The sequence below is a fragment of the Parastagonospora nodorum genome (genome assembly GCF_000146915.1).
Source record: "Parastagonospora nodorum SN15 chromosome Unknown scaffold_24, whole genome shotgun sequence".
In the NCBI taxonomy this organism is placed as follows: domain Eukaryota; kingdom Fungi; phylum Ascomycota; class Dothideomycetes; order Pleosporales; family Phaeosphaeriaceae; genus Parastagonospora; species Parastagonospora nodorum.
In genome coordinates this window covers 4680-18969 of record NW_001884572.1, presented here as the reverse complement: position 1 = coordinate 18969, position 14290 = coordinate 4680, and the positions used below count along the sequence as shown (strand labels likewise).

General features: G+C 47.5%; 7 protein-coding genes across 7 annotated transcripts; 4 read left to right on the top strand and 3 right to left on the bottom strand.

Annotated features, from left to right (window-relative positions):
• Positions 1 to 353: 353 nt before the first annotated feature.
• Positions 354 to 926, top strand: SNOG_12793 (hypothetical protein; the record flags this gene model as incomplete). The annotated part of the gene is made up of 1 exon (XM_001802959.1): positions 354 to 926. The coding sequence occupies one exon, from the start codon at positions 354 to 356 to the stop codon at positions 924 to 926; it is 573 nt and encodes a 190-aa protein (XP_001803011.1).
• Positions 927 to 983: 57 nt separating this feature from the next.
• SNOG_12792 (hypothetical protein) lies at positions 984 to 2107 on the bottom strand (the record flags this gene model as incomplete). The annotated part of the gene is made up of 1 exon (XM_001802958.1): positions 984 to 2107. The coding sequence occupies one exon, from the start codon at positions 2105 to 2107 to the stop codon at positions 1097 to 1099; it is 1011 nt and encodes a 336-aa protein (XP_001803010.1). The 3' UTR covers positions 984 to 1096.
• Positions 2108 to 2877: 770 nt separating this feature from the next.
• SNOG_12791 (hypothetical protein) lies at positions 2878 to 3827 on the top strand (the record flags this gene model as incomplete). The annotated part of the gene is made up of 2 exons (XM_001802957.1): positions 2878 to 3077; positions 3134 to 3827. The coding sequence occupies 2 exons, from the start codon at positions 2878 to 2880 to the stop codon at positions 3825 to 3827; spliced, it is 894 nt and encodes a 297-aa protein (XP_001803009.1).
• Positions 3828 to 3938: 111 nt separating this feature from the next.
• Positions 3939 to 5697, bottom strand: SNOG_12790 (hypothetical protein; the record flags this gene model as incomplete). Its single annotated transcript, XM_001802956.1, has 2 exons — positions 3939 to 5247; positions 5312 to 5697. The coding sequence occupies 2 exons, from the start codon at positions 5695 to 5697 to the stop codon at positions 3939 to 3941; spliced, it is 1695 nt and encodes a 564-aa protein (XP_001803008.1).
• A 771-nt stretch (positions 5698 to 6468) lies between these two features.
• Positions 6469 to 7749, bottom strand: SNOG_12789 (hypothetical protein; the record flags this gene model as incomplete). The annotated part of the gene is made up of 1 exon (XM_001802955.1): positions 6469 to 7749. One exon carries the CDS (start codon positions 7747 to 7749, stop codon positions 6469 to 6471), a length of 1281 nt encoding a protein of 426 aa, XP_001803007.1.
• A 1378-nt stretch (positions 7750 to 9127) lies between these two features.
• On the top strand, positions 9128 to 9751 carry SNOG_12788 (hypothetical protein; the record flags this gene model as incomplete). Its single annotated transcript, XM_001802954.1, has 2 exons — positions 9128 to 9199; positions 9368 to 9751. 2 exons carry the CDS (start codon positions 9128 to 9130, stop codon positions 9749 to 9751), a joined length of 456 nt encoding a protein of 151 aa, XP_001803006.1.
• A 903-nt stretch (positions 9752 to 10654) lies between these two features.
• Positions 10655 to 12117, top strand: SNOG_12787 (hypothetical protein; the record flags this gene model as incomplete). The annotated part of the gene is made up of 4 exons (XM_001802953.1): positions 10655 to 10861; positions 10912 to 11385; positions 11442 to 11805; positions 11855 to 12117. The coding sequence occupies 4 exons, from the start codon at positions 10655 to 10657 to the stop codon at positions 12115 to 12117; spliced, it is 1308 nt and encodes a 435-aa protein (XP_001803005.1).
• Between the last annotated feature and the right edge of the window lie 2173 nt (positions 12118 to 14290).

Genomic DNA, 14290 nt, shown 5'->3' with positions numbered 1-14290 from the left:
TATAGTTTGATACCAAGAAAGGCCCATCAAGACTGGGTAACTCCGTTAGTGCTAATTTCCGTGAAGCACAGCACTCACTTGGGACGTTTTCCGCATTTGAGTAAGAATCCATTGATGGCTGCTTCAGGTTGAACAATGAAAAATTCTTACTTTACTCAAAGGTATCATTGCATAGCTTTCTTTCCAGGCGCTTGCTAACAGCAATCCGCGGCAGACTTGCCTTTCATGACTGCTCCTCATTCGTCAAGCGCCTAGCAAACAAAACATGCAGCAAATATCATACAAACAACTACCGCATCCACTTTTCCCCTCAATCCCCTCTCCATCCGTCAACCATTACATCGCTATCCAAAATGTCATTAACCCCGTCCCGGTCCCCGTCCCCGTCTCCAACGCCCTCCCCTCTCCCATCAGCCCTCTCTGCCCTTCACACCAGGATCGGCCCCAACATCACCCTCAGCCTCCCCAGCATAGACGGCCTCACAATCCGCCTAGACAGATGGAAAACCGACTACCTCGCGTATACCGTCCGCATCGGCGAATTCACACCCAAAAGCCTATACTCTACATACTCTGCCTGGGCGCACATCCAGCCCGGCGGCCTATCATCCCCCACCGTCCATGTCTACATCTACGACGAAGAGCACGAGGAGATTCCCGCGGAACCCGAACACCGGCGACCTTTTCAGATACACGAGTTATGGGAGGATATGGATCTGGACGACGAGTTCCAGCAGTGTGAGAATGTCGCGGATGTGGAGGCGTTGGTGGTGTGGTTTTTTGTTGTGGCGGGGGAAGAGGCCAAGGGGTGTTGTTGGGTAGAGCCGACTGTTGAGTATGAGGTGGTGAAGAGGTTGAAGGGGATTGGGAGGCGGTGGATGGAGGAGAAGAGCATGGTGCTCAAGGTTGATGTGAATGGTGATTAGGGGAAGGAGAAGGACGGGAGTGGCAGATCGTGAAGTCTTTTGGCCTAGTCGAGATATAAAACAGCATGAATGAGATTTCCTGTTCAACGCTTACTTCCAATTTGTATGCTTCATTTCGAATGCAGTGACGTTCTTAATGCTTTCATTTGACTGCACGGGCCACCCACAGTTTATAGATTGCCCGTTGACTTTGAGTAATGCTTCCCCAACCAGCTCTTGATGTTCCCAGCAACCTCTCCACTCGCTTCATACGGCGTCCAATGCGCCGCATCAATCATATTCGGTTGTTCCAGCTGCGGCAATAAGCCCGCCTGAATCGCCGGAATCATAGCTTCAGGTCGGCAAACAGCATCGTCTTTTCCTCCCATGTACAAGACAGGTACATTGACCTTATCCGCAGTCTGAGGAAGTTGCTTATCGCTCTCGTACTGGTGGTTCTCCGTGTTAGCCTTGTACCAGCACACGGCGCCCTCGAAACCGTCGCGTGTGAAGCGGTCGATGAATTCTTGTTTGAACTTTGGATCCCGGGCATATGGGCGGATTTCGAAGTCATCGCCGCCGTTGACGAGGTACTCACGCAAGGCGTTTGGAGTCGTGAAGAACTTCTTCATCGTTTCGGCGGTACCGTGCATGGCATTGTGCAAGCGATCCAGATGATTCTTGAGAATTTCTGGACCGTCGGGAGCAATGAGGAGGTACCAGTAGCTAAACAGCGGATTGCCAAAAATCTGCTGCATCATTGCGTTTGCACGGTCCAAGTCAAATGGTTGGCGGGTGGGAGGTTGGTATGCGACATTAAGCAGCACAAGACCCACGACACGGTCTGGATGGTGGTTGTAGAGGCGAGATGCGCAGACGGAGCCCCAGTCATGGCCAATGGAGATGACTTTACTGACTTCCTCGGTGTCGATGATTTCAATGAGGTCCTGCGTCATCAAGTTCCATTTGTAGGCGGCTGGATCTGTGGGCTTATCTGTGCCGTCATAGCCAAGAAGGTCAGGTATGATGACGGGATGTCCTGTGGGACGAAGCGAGGTTGCTACATTCTTCCACATTGTGGCGTGGTCGGGCCAGCCATGTGAGAAGAAGAGGGTTGGCAGGGACTTGTCGCCATCTGCGGTGTAGTAAGTGTACGTGTAGCCTCGAGAGGTCTTTAGTATCTTTTTGTTGAAAGCGTCCATTATGGATTGTGTTTTCTAGGTCTTTGCTAGATATGATGAAATACAGAAAGATGGATCAAGTGCATACAAACATCGATTCCTGATGTTGACACGAGGTTTAAGTAGTCGCTCTCTAGTTTAGCTCAACGGCCAGCGGAGGATAAGGCTCTACTGTGGTCCGACGAGACTAGTCGACGGTGGACCCTCTTTGCTGGGCATTGTTAGGACAAAGCGGGGCCTTGGGCACGTTTCCAATGGCTCTTGTACGTGAGAGGGCGATGTGCTCGGAGGATGGATACATTTGTAGATGTGTCCATGATTAATCGCGTAGATTCGTGCGAGCTGTGGGCCTGATGTCAAACGGGAACCGCGGCTGCATGTCGCCTCGGCATGTTGGCACGTCAGATATAGGGGACAGAGACGTTGGATTCGGCCGTAGAAAAGGTACTTCTTCGGACGCTTCGATGTCACCACTCTTGTTCGCAATGGATATCAACGCTGCAGATGTCTGCAGTAAACCCGCGCCTACGTCATGTTCGGTACCTTGTAGGAGTGCGTGCTGCGAAACCACGCAAGTAGAGTCAACATGAGCGCAGCAAACAAAATCTAGACCATCAAGGCGTCTGTGGAAAATAGTGGACGTTTGGAGTAACTCGGGCGATGTCACTGTGCTGATGCATATCGTAGTCCGCCCGAGCCAGTAGCCAATAGCCAACATGCATTGATGCCGAGGCCGAGTTGCGCACGTGTGTCACTCTCTCCGGCGGTCTACATCAGTAATCACCTTCATCATGGCCGGTACGCGTAGATCGACGCGTCAAACGACGTCGGCAGTCCCAAAGTACAATGAGAGCGATTCGTCTGAGGTTGAGAAGAAGGTGGTGAAGCGCAAGGGCACGCAAACGACGCGTCGCAAGCGTGTGCGGGAAGAGAAGGAGCATGACGAGGATAATAATGATGATGATGATGATGATGAAGACGAAGATGAAGAGTATGCTCAATGCAATCAGTCGCTGTCCCTCCAGCTAATGCGACTCGCACACACAGTTCACCGCCTCCAAAGAAAGCTGCAAAGCCCAAAGCCACCTCGACAGTAGCAAAGCCCAAAGCCACCTCGACAGTAGCAAAGCCTTCAAAGGCAATGCCACCTCCCGCCCCGGCTTCGGAAAGCAATCGCGATGCCAATGGCAACCAGGAAGTCTTCTGGCTGCTCAAAGCTGAGCCCCTCCCGCGCTACGAAAATGGCGTCAACGTCGCCTTCTCCATCGACGACCTCGCTGCCTGCACTGTGCCCGAGCCTTGGGGCGGCGTGCGCAACCCACAAGCCCGCAACAACATGCAAGCCATGCGCAAGGGCGATCTGGGCTTCTTCTACCACTCCAATGCCAAGCCCTCAGGTGTAGTCGGCATATTGCGAGTGGCCGAGGAAGCGAAAGTGGATGAGACGGCGTTTGACAAAAAGGACCCGTACTACGACGCAAAGAGCGACAGGGAGAAGCCCAAGTGGTATTGTGTAGGCGTCGACTTTGTCAAGAAGTTTGATGACGTGATTGACTTGGCCACGATCAAGAGTCATGCGGGCAGTGGAGGGAAGTTGGAAGGGATGCAGTTGGTCACCAACTCGAGATTGAGCGTGTGTAGGGTTAGAAAAGAGGAGTGGCATTTCATATTGGGACTGGCAGGGGAGAAAGATGCCACAACAGACGGGAAGACTGAAGGCGCAGAAGAAGACGAAGGTTGATGGGCACCATGTTCGTTCGACTATCCATCGTCGTCTCGCTTTTAGGCCGTAGTGCCTGTATCATTGACATATCCTTCTACCGGCCGCAATACCACCCAATACCAACCAACTCTAATAGCCCAGGGCCTCGATGATTGCAGCATCGTTCAAGAAACGACATCGCTCAATCAACCTCTGACCCACGGGTCCGCCAGCTGGGCTCATTCCCTCGTGCGGACCACCAATTGTCATGATGAACGGCCCATTGTTGGAGGCGTATGCCCCAGACCAATTATGCAACGTAGCGTGGAGCTTAACCTCTGGACTACCCGTGGCAAAGAACGTGCTCCAAGACCGGCTTGTCCGCTCCATAAGCTCATGGTCCTTTCGAGTCTCCTTGACTGGGAATCCAGCTTTGTCGTACGCCCGGAAACTATCGAACACGTACGCGAACTCGGAGGTATGGCCCGCGCCTAGACCGGAAACGTTGCTCATGGGGTCGAGGATCTGGTCCACAACAGTTTGGTTGAAGTTGTAGTGATACACTGGCTTCGAAAGCGTTTTTGCAACCGCAGCGCCGAGGTGTAGTGACGGACAAACCATCAAGACGTCCCTGAAGATGCGCGCAGAGCGGAAGAACTCTGCGCTGAGATTCGTGGCTGGTGCGAACTCCGAAATGGGATACATGCCCAACAAGTCATCGAGACTTGACTGATTCAGCCCTGGAAGGTAGGCGCGGATGAAGTCGTACGTATCACCGGCCGTGGCGATGCTCGTGTTGGTGTAAAAATTCAAGTCATCCTGAGTCCATCCGGCAATGAACGTCGCGTTTCCGATGCGGCCGTCGGCGATCAATTTACTTGGTGCATAAGGCAGAAAGTCGCCATCGATAGCGGGCAGCCAAACATCGCCAATGTTGTGCGCAATGTCGCTGGCATACGTGATTATGGCAGCTTCAAGCAGGGTATCGGTGTCCTTTGCGCGGAGACATGCAATCGTCTCTGGCGAGTGCACACTGGTCGAGTTGCAGCCCACGTAGTCGGTCAGCGCACTCATGGCATCGATGGTGAAATTTGCAGTGATACCTGGCTCGAGGGCTTGAGACTCTGCAATGCCTTGCTGGAAGGGAAGAGGCCTTGATCCACCGTATGCAAGGATTTGCATACCAACTGCGAGACCACCCGAGGACTGTCCAAAGATGGTGATCTTCTCTGGGTCTCCGCCAAAGGAAGCGATGTTATCCCGCACCCACTCGATAGCAAGGCGTTGGTCGCGGAGACCGGCATTTCCACTGCCTTCGCGTTTAAGTGTGTCCGATTGTGCGAAGCCAAAGAACCCCAAACGATAGTTGATCGAGACATGTATGATTGGTATCTCATTCTCGACTGACTGTTGTATCAAGCCAGCCGGCGCCGTCGTTGGTTCGTCCTTTGATCCATACCTAAATTTCAGTGCCGGAAATCAGTGAATGTCCCGCATGGGGTCCGAACATGTAAGGTCATTACCAAAAGCTACCGCCATGAAGATAAATCGCCACGGGCAATGGACCAGCGACGCCTCTCGGCCTGGCGATGTTCAGATTCAAGCAGTTCTCTGACACCTCTGTGACATTGACAAGTGCCAGAGGAGGCGACAACCGGCCCATCGGTTGCGGGCAGGCAGGACCTCGCTTGGTGGCATCGATCTTTTCACCTGGAGCGGGCATGTATGGGCGCGGTGGCTTGAATCGATTGGCATCGCCGGTGTCCTGAGCGTAGGGAATACCCATGAACATGTCGCTGTCTTGACATGCGACACCGACATACTCAACGGCATTCGAGCTCCTAACCACAAGACCGCGAGTTGACACAGTGGCAGCCGCAGCCAGGACGAGGACAATTTGAAGCTGCATATTGAAGCCGAACCAATTATCAGACTTTTAGAGTGGGAATGGGAGAGCGCATGCTTCAAGATATTTATTCTTCCAAATTGCGCTCGATGATTGTCATTCACTGCGAAAGATCACGTGCGTTGTGTATTCCCCAAGAGGCAGGTGGTGTAAACACCCCGGAGATCCTAATAAGGTCTATGACGAACCAAATGCACGAGCGGATCGACTAGTCTAGTACTCATGCATTAAAGCGTCTTTGCTAATGGCTGCAGGATCGCAAAGGATCCACACATGAGGAGATAAGAGGAGAGTATGAGGAAAGTGTCACCAGGTGCTGCATTGGTTCGGGCGCGCTGCTCTGAGCACTATAAGCACTTTCTAGGCGCAATTGAGTCAAGCTGTCTAATTTCAGGTTTGTTTCACTGCGTCGTTGCGTAATGATAAGTTGTCGAATCTACTCAAGCTCATATATAGAATGCCAGTTGCTCTCTAATAGTAAGCTGAGTCCGAACAGAGCGCGCAAAATTATTGCTGGAACCTGGAGGTGTATCCTTCGGGAAGACATTGCAGACAATTTTCTCTTGCGCGACACAACCAAATTTGTATCTGCATTACTACGGCCTCGGTGTTTGCATTGGCAGTCCGAATTGGGCCTTTTTCTGCGAAAGGGGAGTCATGGCTTACGTCATTCACCATTCTCCTTCCTCCTCTATCCTATGCCGGAACCTATCTCATGACTCCCGAGGTCATACTCGTCAGTAGTACGTCCACAAGGCGAACCTCCAGCGCTCTCTATAGCCTAGCACGCCCGCTCTGCAATTCTTTCGCGACCTCTCCAAACCGCTCGTAACAATCCTTCTCCGCGTCAAAATTCAAGAGCCATGCTTCTCTGGTCAGGTGTATCGCTTGCGGCGTCTTCGCAATCTCGTCCCAATTAGCTTTGTGCCACTTCTCCCTCGTCTTTACACCCGTTGCTTGCGCCTTGTGTACTCTTTCATATCGTATTTCCTCATACGCCCGGATGGCCAAAGGCACATCTTTCTTCCCAGTCATCTCCAAACACGCTGCTAGAACCACGCCATCCTCTATGGATTGACTGGCGCCCTGGATGGATGTCGGTAAGAACGGATGTGCCGCATCTCCAATCAACGCAATTCGACATTTTGGCGAAATAAATGTCGGCAATGGATCGCGATATACGAGCTTGTGGTCGATAAGCCTTGCGCCCTTTGGCGTTGACCTGACAATTTCCTGTACGATGGGCGCCCAACCTTCCACGTACTTGAGGCAATCCTCAACTCTCCCGGGGAACTGCCAACTTTCTTCGATGTTGCCATCGTCCTTATGGGTGAACACCCAATTGAACTCCTTCCCTCCCTTCAAAGACGACACAAGGAAGTGCAGATCCGGTCCGATGAACCCGGAATGTGAGTCGCCATCTACGAGATGCTTCAACAACGGTTTGTCCTTGATTGCATCGCCCGAGAACCATGATCTGTAAACTGCGTATCCTGAGCTCTTAGGCTTGTCGTCAAACCCCAGCACAATCTTGCGCCCACGCGACCTCACGCCTTCCGCGGCAATGACAACATCTGCAGTCAGCTCTTCGCCATTGACAATCACTCCGGATCTCTCGTCATTCTCAAAGTAGTCTGTGACTCTTTGTCCCAGCCTAATATCCATCCCCCTCGCGATCGCATGTGCATACATGATCCCGTACAGTTCGCCTCTGTGACCATTAATCCTAGGCCCCCAATTGTTCTCCTCTTGAAAACTCTGCCTCGTAACGAACTCGCCTTTCCAAGAATACAAGTCCAGCCAACTAGTCTGGCGCGCGACTTTCTGCATATCTTCAATGACGCCAGGCCAGCGCTCAAAGTTGCGCGCGCCATTGGGGTCGAAGGAGATAATGTCACCATAGCATGTGATTTCCTCTATTGATGAGGCTTTTTCAAGGATTATGGGTGTGTGGCCTTTGCGATCGCATTCTATGGCTGCTGCGATGCCAGCGAAACCGGCACCGACGATGATGACGATGATGCCGGATGGTGGGCGACGGGGGAACGAAGACATGGTGCGGAAGAATGAATGCGGTCTGGTAAAATGGGATGGGAGAAACAGATATGCGTCCCTCAAAGCTTACACATTTCATGCAGGGCGGGATGTGGGGTAGGGTAATATGTAGATGTGCCCCACATGAAGCTGCATGTTGTGCTGGCTTGAGGTGAGAAACATACTCAGTCACAGATTCGACCACATCATTCTTGCCAATTAGCCCAGCTAGTGAATCCAGAGCCTGGTTAGTTATATCAGTGCCATGCTATTGTCCATCAGTCCGCGTATTTAGAGTCTTCTTTCGTATGCAGTTACACAGCTTCCCGTGAGGACATGGACTATGTATTGGCTAGTAAAGTCAGGCGATGTGATGCGACAAACAACATCATGGAATATTGCACACATTGCATGAGTGGCTACTGTCTGCAAGTATCAACGTGTACTCCCGAATGTTCCATCATTTCATTACATTGGTGAAGAATAAGACCTATACAGTGCCCGGACGGACGGACAGATATACTTGAACTTAGCAGGTTTGCAAGGGAATTTATAGTTGAAAGCAACCATAAAACTCAAGAATTTGTACCCTTAAAGTGCATCGTGTTTCCAGATAGCGCAGCACAGCCTCCATCGACGATACGACTTTTGTAGCCATGTGAAGAATTCGCCCATTGAGGATATACTGTAGCTCCAGATACTTGATTCTTTCGATCCTTACTCAGCACTCGCAGCGCATCGCTTCGGCACGAGTGGACGCTCCTGACGCGCAGCGAAGGACCATGCCCCAGTGACCTCGGGAGCCGCGGGGCTTTTTCCCCTGCAGCTTTGACTATGAGCGACTGCCTATGCGGAATTTCTTTGTAATTGTGATATGTTCATCAACTATAGAGTCGTTTTCACATGGCAAAGCAGACGAGGACAAGGGAGCGAAGATCCAGGTGAGCCGTATGTGGCTAGAACATGGCCCAAGCGCCACATACATGAGCTTTCATCATGCGCTGCACATTTGCCCATCACGATAAGCTCGTCAACGAAATGCAATGCGAAGGGTGGTAGTGACAGGGTTAGGGCTAGTGACCCCATTGGGAATAGGTGGGACACATGATCCGCCTCAGCTGCCGGGCGCTTGCTGATGTGTCCAAGGTGTACGCCGAATATGGAAACGCCTCATTGAAGGTCATTGCGGTATTGTCTCCATCAAAGATCGAAGTCTCGATTTCGCCAAGCTTCCAAGCCAGATCGCTGCCCTTGTCCCTGAAGGAAGCAAAGAGCACGGGAAGTGGAATGCGAAAGAGTATGGCTTGAGCCCAACGGTATGTGAGTCGGCCAAACCATGACTGCCTCAGCTCACAGTTGTTAGGACGAACGGCGTATGGCTCGATTCGCACAATATGCCATGGTTGCATCAGAAGAAGCTCTGTTAGATGCTGGCTGGCTGCCGAAGAGGGATGAGGATTTCGAGGCCACGGTATGATATATATCTGTTCCTGGGCGACATGGCTAACCATCGAAAAGGGCGTATACATGGGCTCAGGGATTGGCAGCTTGGATGACGTCTACGACACTACGGTTGCGTTCGAAAAAGGAGCAAGTTACCCGGAATTACCATTCTTTTCTGTTCACTGACCATTCTCAGGGCTATCGCAAGGTCTCTCCGCTTTTCGTGCCCAGGCTGTTGATCAACCTTGCTGCAGGCCATGTTTCTATGCGGCATGGCTTCAAAGGCCCAAACCACGCGGCAACTACTGCCTGCACAACTGGTGCACATAGTATCGGTGATGCCGCTCGCCTGATCCAATTTGGCGACGCAGATGTCATGGTCGCTGGAGGCGCCGAGTCTTGTATACATCCGCTCGCCATCTCTGGATTTGCACGAGCAAGAAGTCTGGCCACAGACTGGAACGATTACCCAATCGAAGCGAGTCGACCATTCGACAAGGACAGAGCGGGGTTTGTTATTGGCGAGGGTGCTGGTGTTGTTGTACTTGAGGTCTGTCATCTAGAGTGTATCAATCCATGAGCTCACAAGCCTAGGAACTGGAGCATGCGAAACAAAGAGGCGCTAACATCTACGCCGAAGTGGCTGGCTATGGCCTGTCCAGCGATGCACACCATATGACAGCGCCTCGCGAAGATGGTCAAGGTCCACGCCTCGCTATGAAGCATGCACTTCGTCATGCGGGTCTAAAGCCTAGTGATGTCGATTATGTGAACGCACACGCTACCAGTACATCGTTAGGCGATGCTGCTGAGAACAGAGCGATCAAAGAGCTGCTGCTTGGCGAGAATGGGAAGTCAAAGACATCTGAAATCCATGTCAGTAGTACTAAGGGAGCTATTGGACACCTTCTGGGCGCTGCCGGAAGTGTTGAAGCAATATTCACTGTCCTCGCAATGCACAACGTAAGTAGTCTCTCGGTTGTTGGAGCGTTCGCACTAATCCTTGTAGAACACACTTCCGCCAACACTGAACCTACATAGCCCCGGTAGTCCTTCCGAGGATTTCGACTGTAACTATGTTGCTCTCGTTTCACAACAACACAAGACTAGTGTAGCGCTCTCGAACAGCTTTGGCTTCGGAGGCACGAATGCATCCCTTTGCTTTCGCAAAATGTAAAATGAAAAGCTCTGAGCATAGTGCCATTCAATATTAGCACGTAAGAAGCAGCGAAATTATGAGCAATGAATAGGATGAAGTGTGCAAAAGTGTTGTCATTGAGATGTGTATCTTCGGGCGGGGTAGCTTCGCGATAACAGCTGCCAGCCCCACCCTCCGCCATTTAATCCCACGTTATTTTGCTCGTGCTCCGTGCGACCCGTCATCTGTGTTCACCTTAGCTCGAAGCTGACTTTTGATCCATCTTCATGTTGTTTCTCGTCCTTGTTCTTTTCTCATCACAGCGGTGGTACGTATTCCGTGACCATGGCAAACTCCCAATCCCCATCTGCATCAATCATGGTCGATAATGATGCCATCAAACCTTCGTTCTTGCGCCAGGCCACGACGAAAGCCTCTCAATACCATTCGCGGGTGCCATACCTACAAAAACTCCCCTTTCCTGCAATCGCAATCATCCTGACGCTGATCATTGTCAATCTTCTTGTTTGGGCAGCTGTGGGTGTCGTGCTCGTAAGTCGCATCGCGATGTAGTATTGCTGTAAGCTAAGTTCTATGAGCAGCACTGGCACACTCCTCTTGTATCCACAGCGATTCTGTCCTACACCCTAGGGCTCCGCCATGCTCTTGATGCCGATCATATCTCTGCCATTGATCTGATGACAAGGCGCTTAATTGCCGCTGGTCAGCGTCCGGTCACAGTGGGCATGTTCTTCTCACTTGGCCACTCGACTATAGTCATCATCACTTCCTTGGTCGTAGCAGGGACTGCTGCAGCAGTGTCATCGAAATTCGACAACTTTGCGCGTGTAGGTGGTATCATCGGAACTTCGGTCTCCGCCGTTTTCCTACTTCTTCTAGGTATCATGAACGTTTACATTTTGTACAAACTGGTCGTACAAATGAAGAATATGATTGCAAGTGAGCCCGGATCCGAGCATGAACAATTCAAGATCCAAGGAGGGGGCTGCTTATTTCCGATATTGCAAAAATTGTTCAGGCTGATTGACAGGCCGTGGAAGATGTATCCGCTTGGGGTGAGAGATTACTACAACAAATGCTTTCAATGCCAGTTTGCTAATAGTCTGCATAGGTCATGTTCGGACTCGGCTTCGATACTTCATCCGAAATAGCGATTTTGGGCATCTCCTCGATCCAGGCCACAAAAGGAACATCGATATGGCTAATCCTCATCTTCCCGCTGCTATTCACAGCTGGCATGTGCCTGCTAGACACAACAGATGGCGCACTAATGATGAGCCTATACACGAGTACTCAGCTAGCGCGCGATCCGATCGCAATTTGCTACTACAACATCGTCCTAACCGTCATCACAGTCATCGTAGCAATCGTAATCGGCACGATACAGTTCCTCAATCTGATCTTGAACGTTGCGGAACCCCATGGAAAATTCTGGGATGGTGTTGAGAGACTGGGTGAAGCTTGGGATATTGTCGGTGAGTACAAACTTCCTTCGTACCTGAATTGTGTGCTGAAATAGTTAAGGTGGAGCAATTTGCGGCACATTTATCGTGTTTGGCGGATTAAGTGTCGTTCTGTATAAGCCATGGAGGCGACGCATCGATAAGAGGAGAGTTCGGGATGCGCATTTTGAACCCCTATCGCAAGACCCAAGCAATGCTCGTGCAGAAGAGGAAGAGATACAAGCACCATTCACGACAAGGCAGGTTGCTATCAAGGATCCGAATGTAAATATTGAGTCAGTAGAACAGACTGATGGCGCTGGGCCTGTCAGCGGAGAACGATAACTTCAATTAGAATGAAATACGGTCTCATCAGAGGGGACATGAGCATCGAAATATTAACCACTGTAAGCATTCCAAGTATGATCGTTTGAAACTGTGACCCAAAACATGCACTATTGACATTGAGTTCAGTCAATCTCCATTTTCAACCTCCTGTATATCAATCTCTCGCTCAGAGTGTGAGGCCTTTATTCCTCGCATCTTTATCAGACTGTGAGCCTATGTGCAACAAATATTTTGCTGCATCATAGAGCTTTCACAATGTGTCAGTGTTGCACACATCTTCCTTGCGACTCAAGACAGGAAGGACGCGCGCAGTGTAAGATGAAGAAATCTCGTTAACGCAAGAACTATATGTTGCGCTAACAGATTGTTTTCTGACCTAGCAAACACTAACTTTAAGATATCTCTGTTCTCCATAAGGGCGCTGAAAGTTCTGTTAAAGTAGTTATTTAGAAGGTGTCTTTGCACGTTTATTCTGTTAAGAATAAAAAGTATATTAATTACTTAGAAGCTTGCTCTAAGCAGACTTATATAATAATTTAAAGATAGTCTATATAAAGAATTAAATAGTAATATAGTTTATAAGAAAGTAAGCAAGCTATCTAACTAAGCAGGCTACTTAATACTACTAATACGCCTATATAGTAATAATATATAATCTCTAAATAATTATTAGAAAAACTAAAAATTTATAAAATATCTATTTCTATAGAGAGATAGTATAGGTACATTTGTACGTATACCTAGAAATTAGATAAGAGACTTAGTAGCGCTTATCTTTCTCTCTATATATTAGTTTAAATCTAGCTTCTCTTATCTCTTAATTTCTTCTATTTATATATTAGTAAATTATAAGTAGCTAAAGAAGTACTACTTATAAGCCTTTTATTAAGAGACTTTTTAGATATAAATCTAAGTTAACTAAGTTTTCTATATAATTTTATATCTATCTAAGTATAGTCTTTCTATAAAGAGGTAGAGCTAGTAGAGTTTATTATCTTTTAAATTTTTCTCTATTTAGTTAATTTTATACTTAGTATCTTAATATCTAATTTTCTATATATAACGTATCTAGAAAATGCAATTCTAGTTCTAATCTATTTCTATTTATACTATAGAGTTAACTATATTACTAGCAAGTTAATTGCTTTAAGAAACTTATATTTATTATTAAATATACTTTAAAATAAAACTTTATTAAGATAGTTTATACTATTAAATTTATTAGAACTATTAACGTAATAGTCTAGCATGTAACTTTAATATCTTTAACTATTAGATTTTCTTTCTATCTACTCTATCTTTCTATCTATGCTATTAAAGTTTACTTCTTTAATCTACTTTCCTTAGTATCTTACTATATAATAACTTCTTTTAATATAGTTTATAAGTAAGTACTCTATCTAAGTAAGCGCTCTGCATAATACTAGTAGAGTATCTTTATAATAATACTATATAATATCTTAATAACGCCTTTCTCTACAGAGTTATACTAAAGCTAATATTAACTTTTTACTATCTAATATTTTAAGATATAAGATTTAAAGCTTATTAACGTAAAGTACTACTAAGCTAGCTACTCTACTAAGCTAGCTACTTTTTCTTAGCATTACGGTTTCCTCTACAACTCTACGAGTTTTAGACTGTTTTAGGATATTATTTGATATTAAGAAAGCCTAGAATTAGGGCTTTAAAATGCTATAATAATTGCCTAATTAGGCCTAGTATTACTAGAGTTAGAGCTAAGTAAAGTAATATAGCTTGCTTAGCTTTAAACTCTAGTAACTTATAGTATATAGCTATAAATTTATCTATAACTCTTAATATAGAATTAATAGACTATAAATTAATAAATTCTAAAGTTTTAGAGTTTTCTATATGCTAGTTCTAGAGATATAAAGCTAGATATCTCTTAGAGCTTAAAAAAGAATATTCTATTTAATAACTAAGCTAAAGTAAACTATATTTAGCTTAAACTTCTAGAATAGAGACTATATATATAGAGATTACATATACTAAAGTTTTAAGTTATAAGATTAAGTATAGAAGTAGTTATAGATTTTTTTTTAAGATAGAAGAAAATACTAAGAAAAAATACTTAACTAGATAACATATTTAACTACTAAGATAGCTAGACTACTAAGCTAGCTACTTTTTCTTAGTATCGCTAATA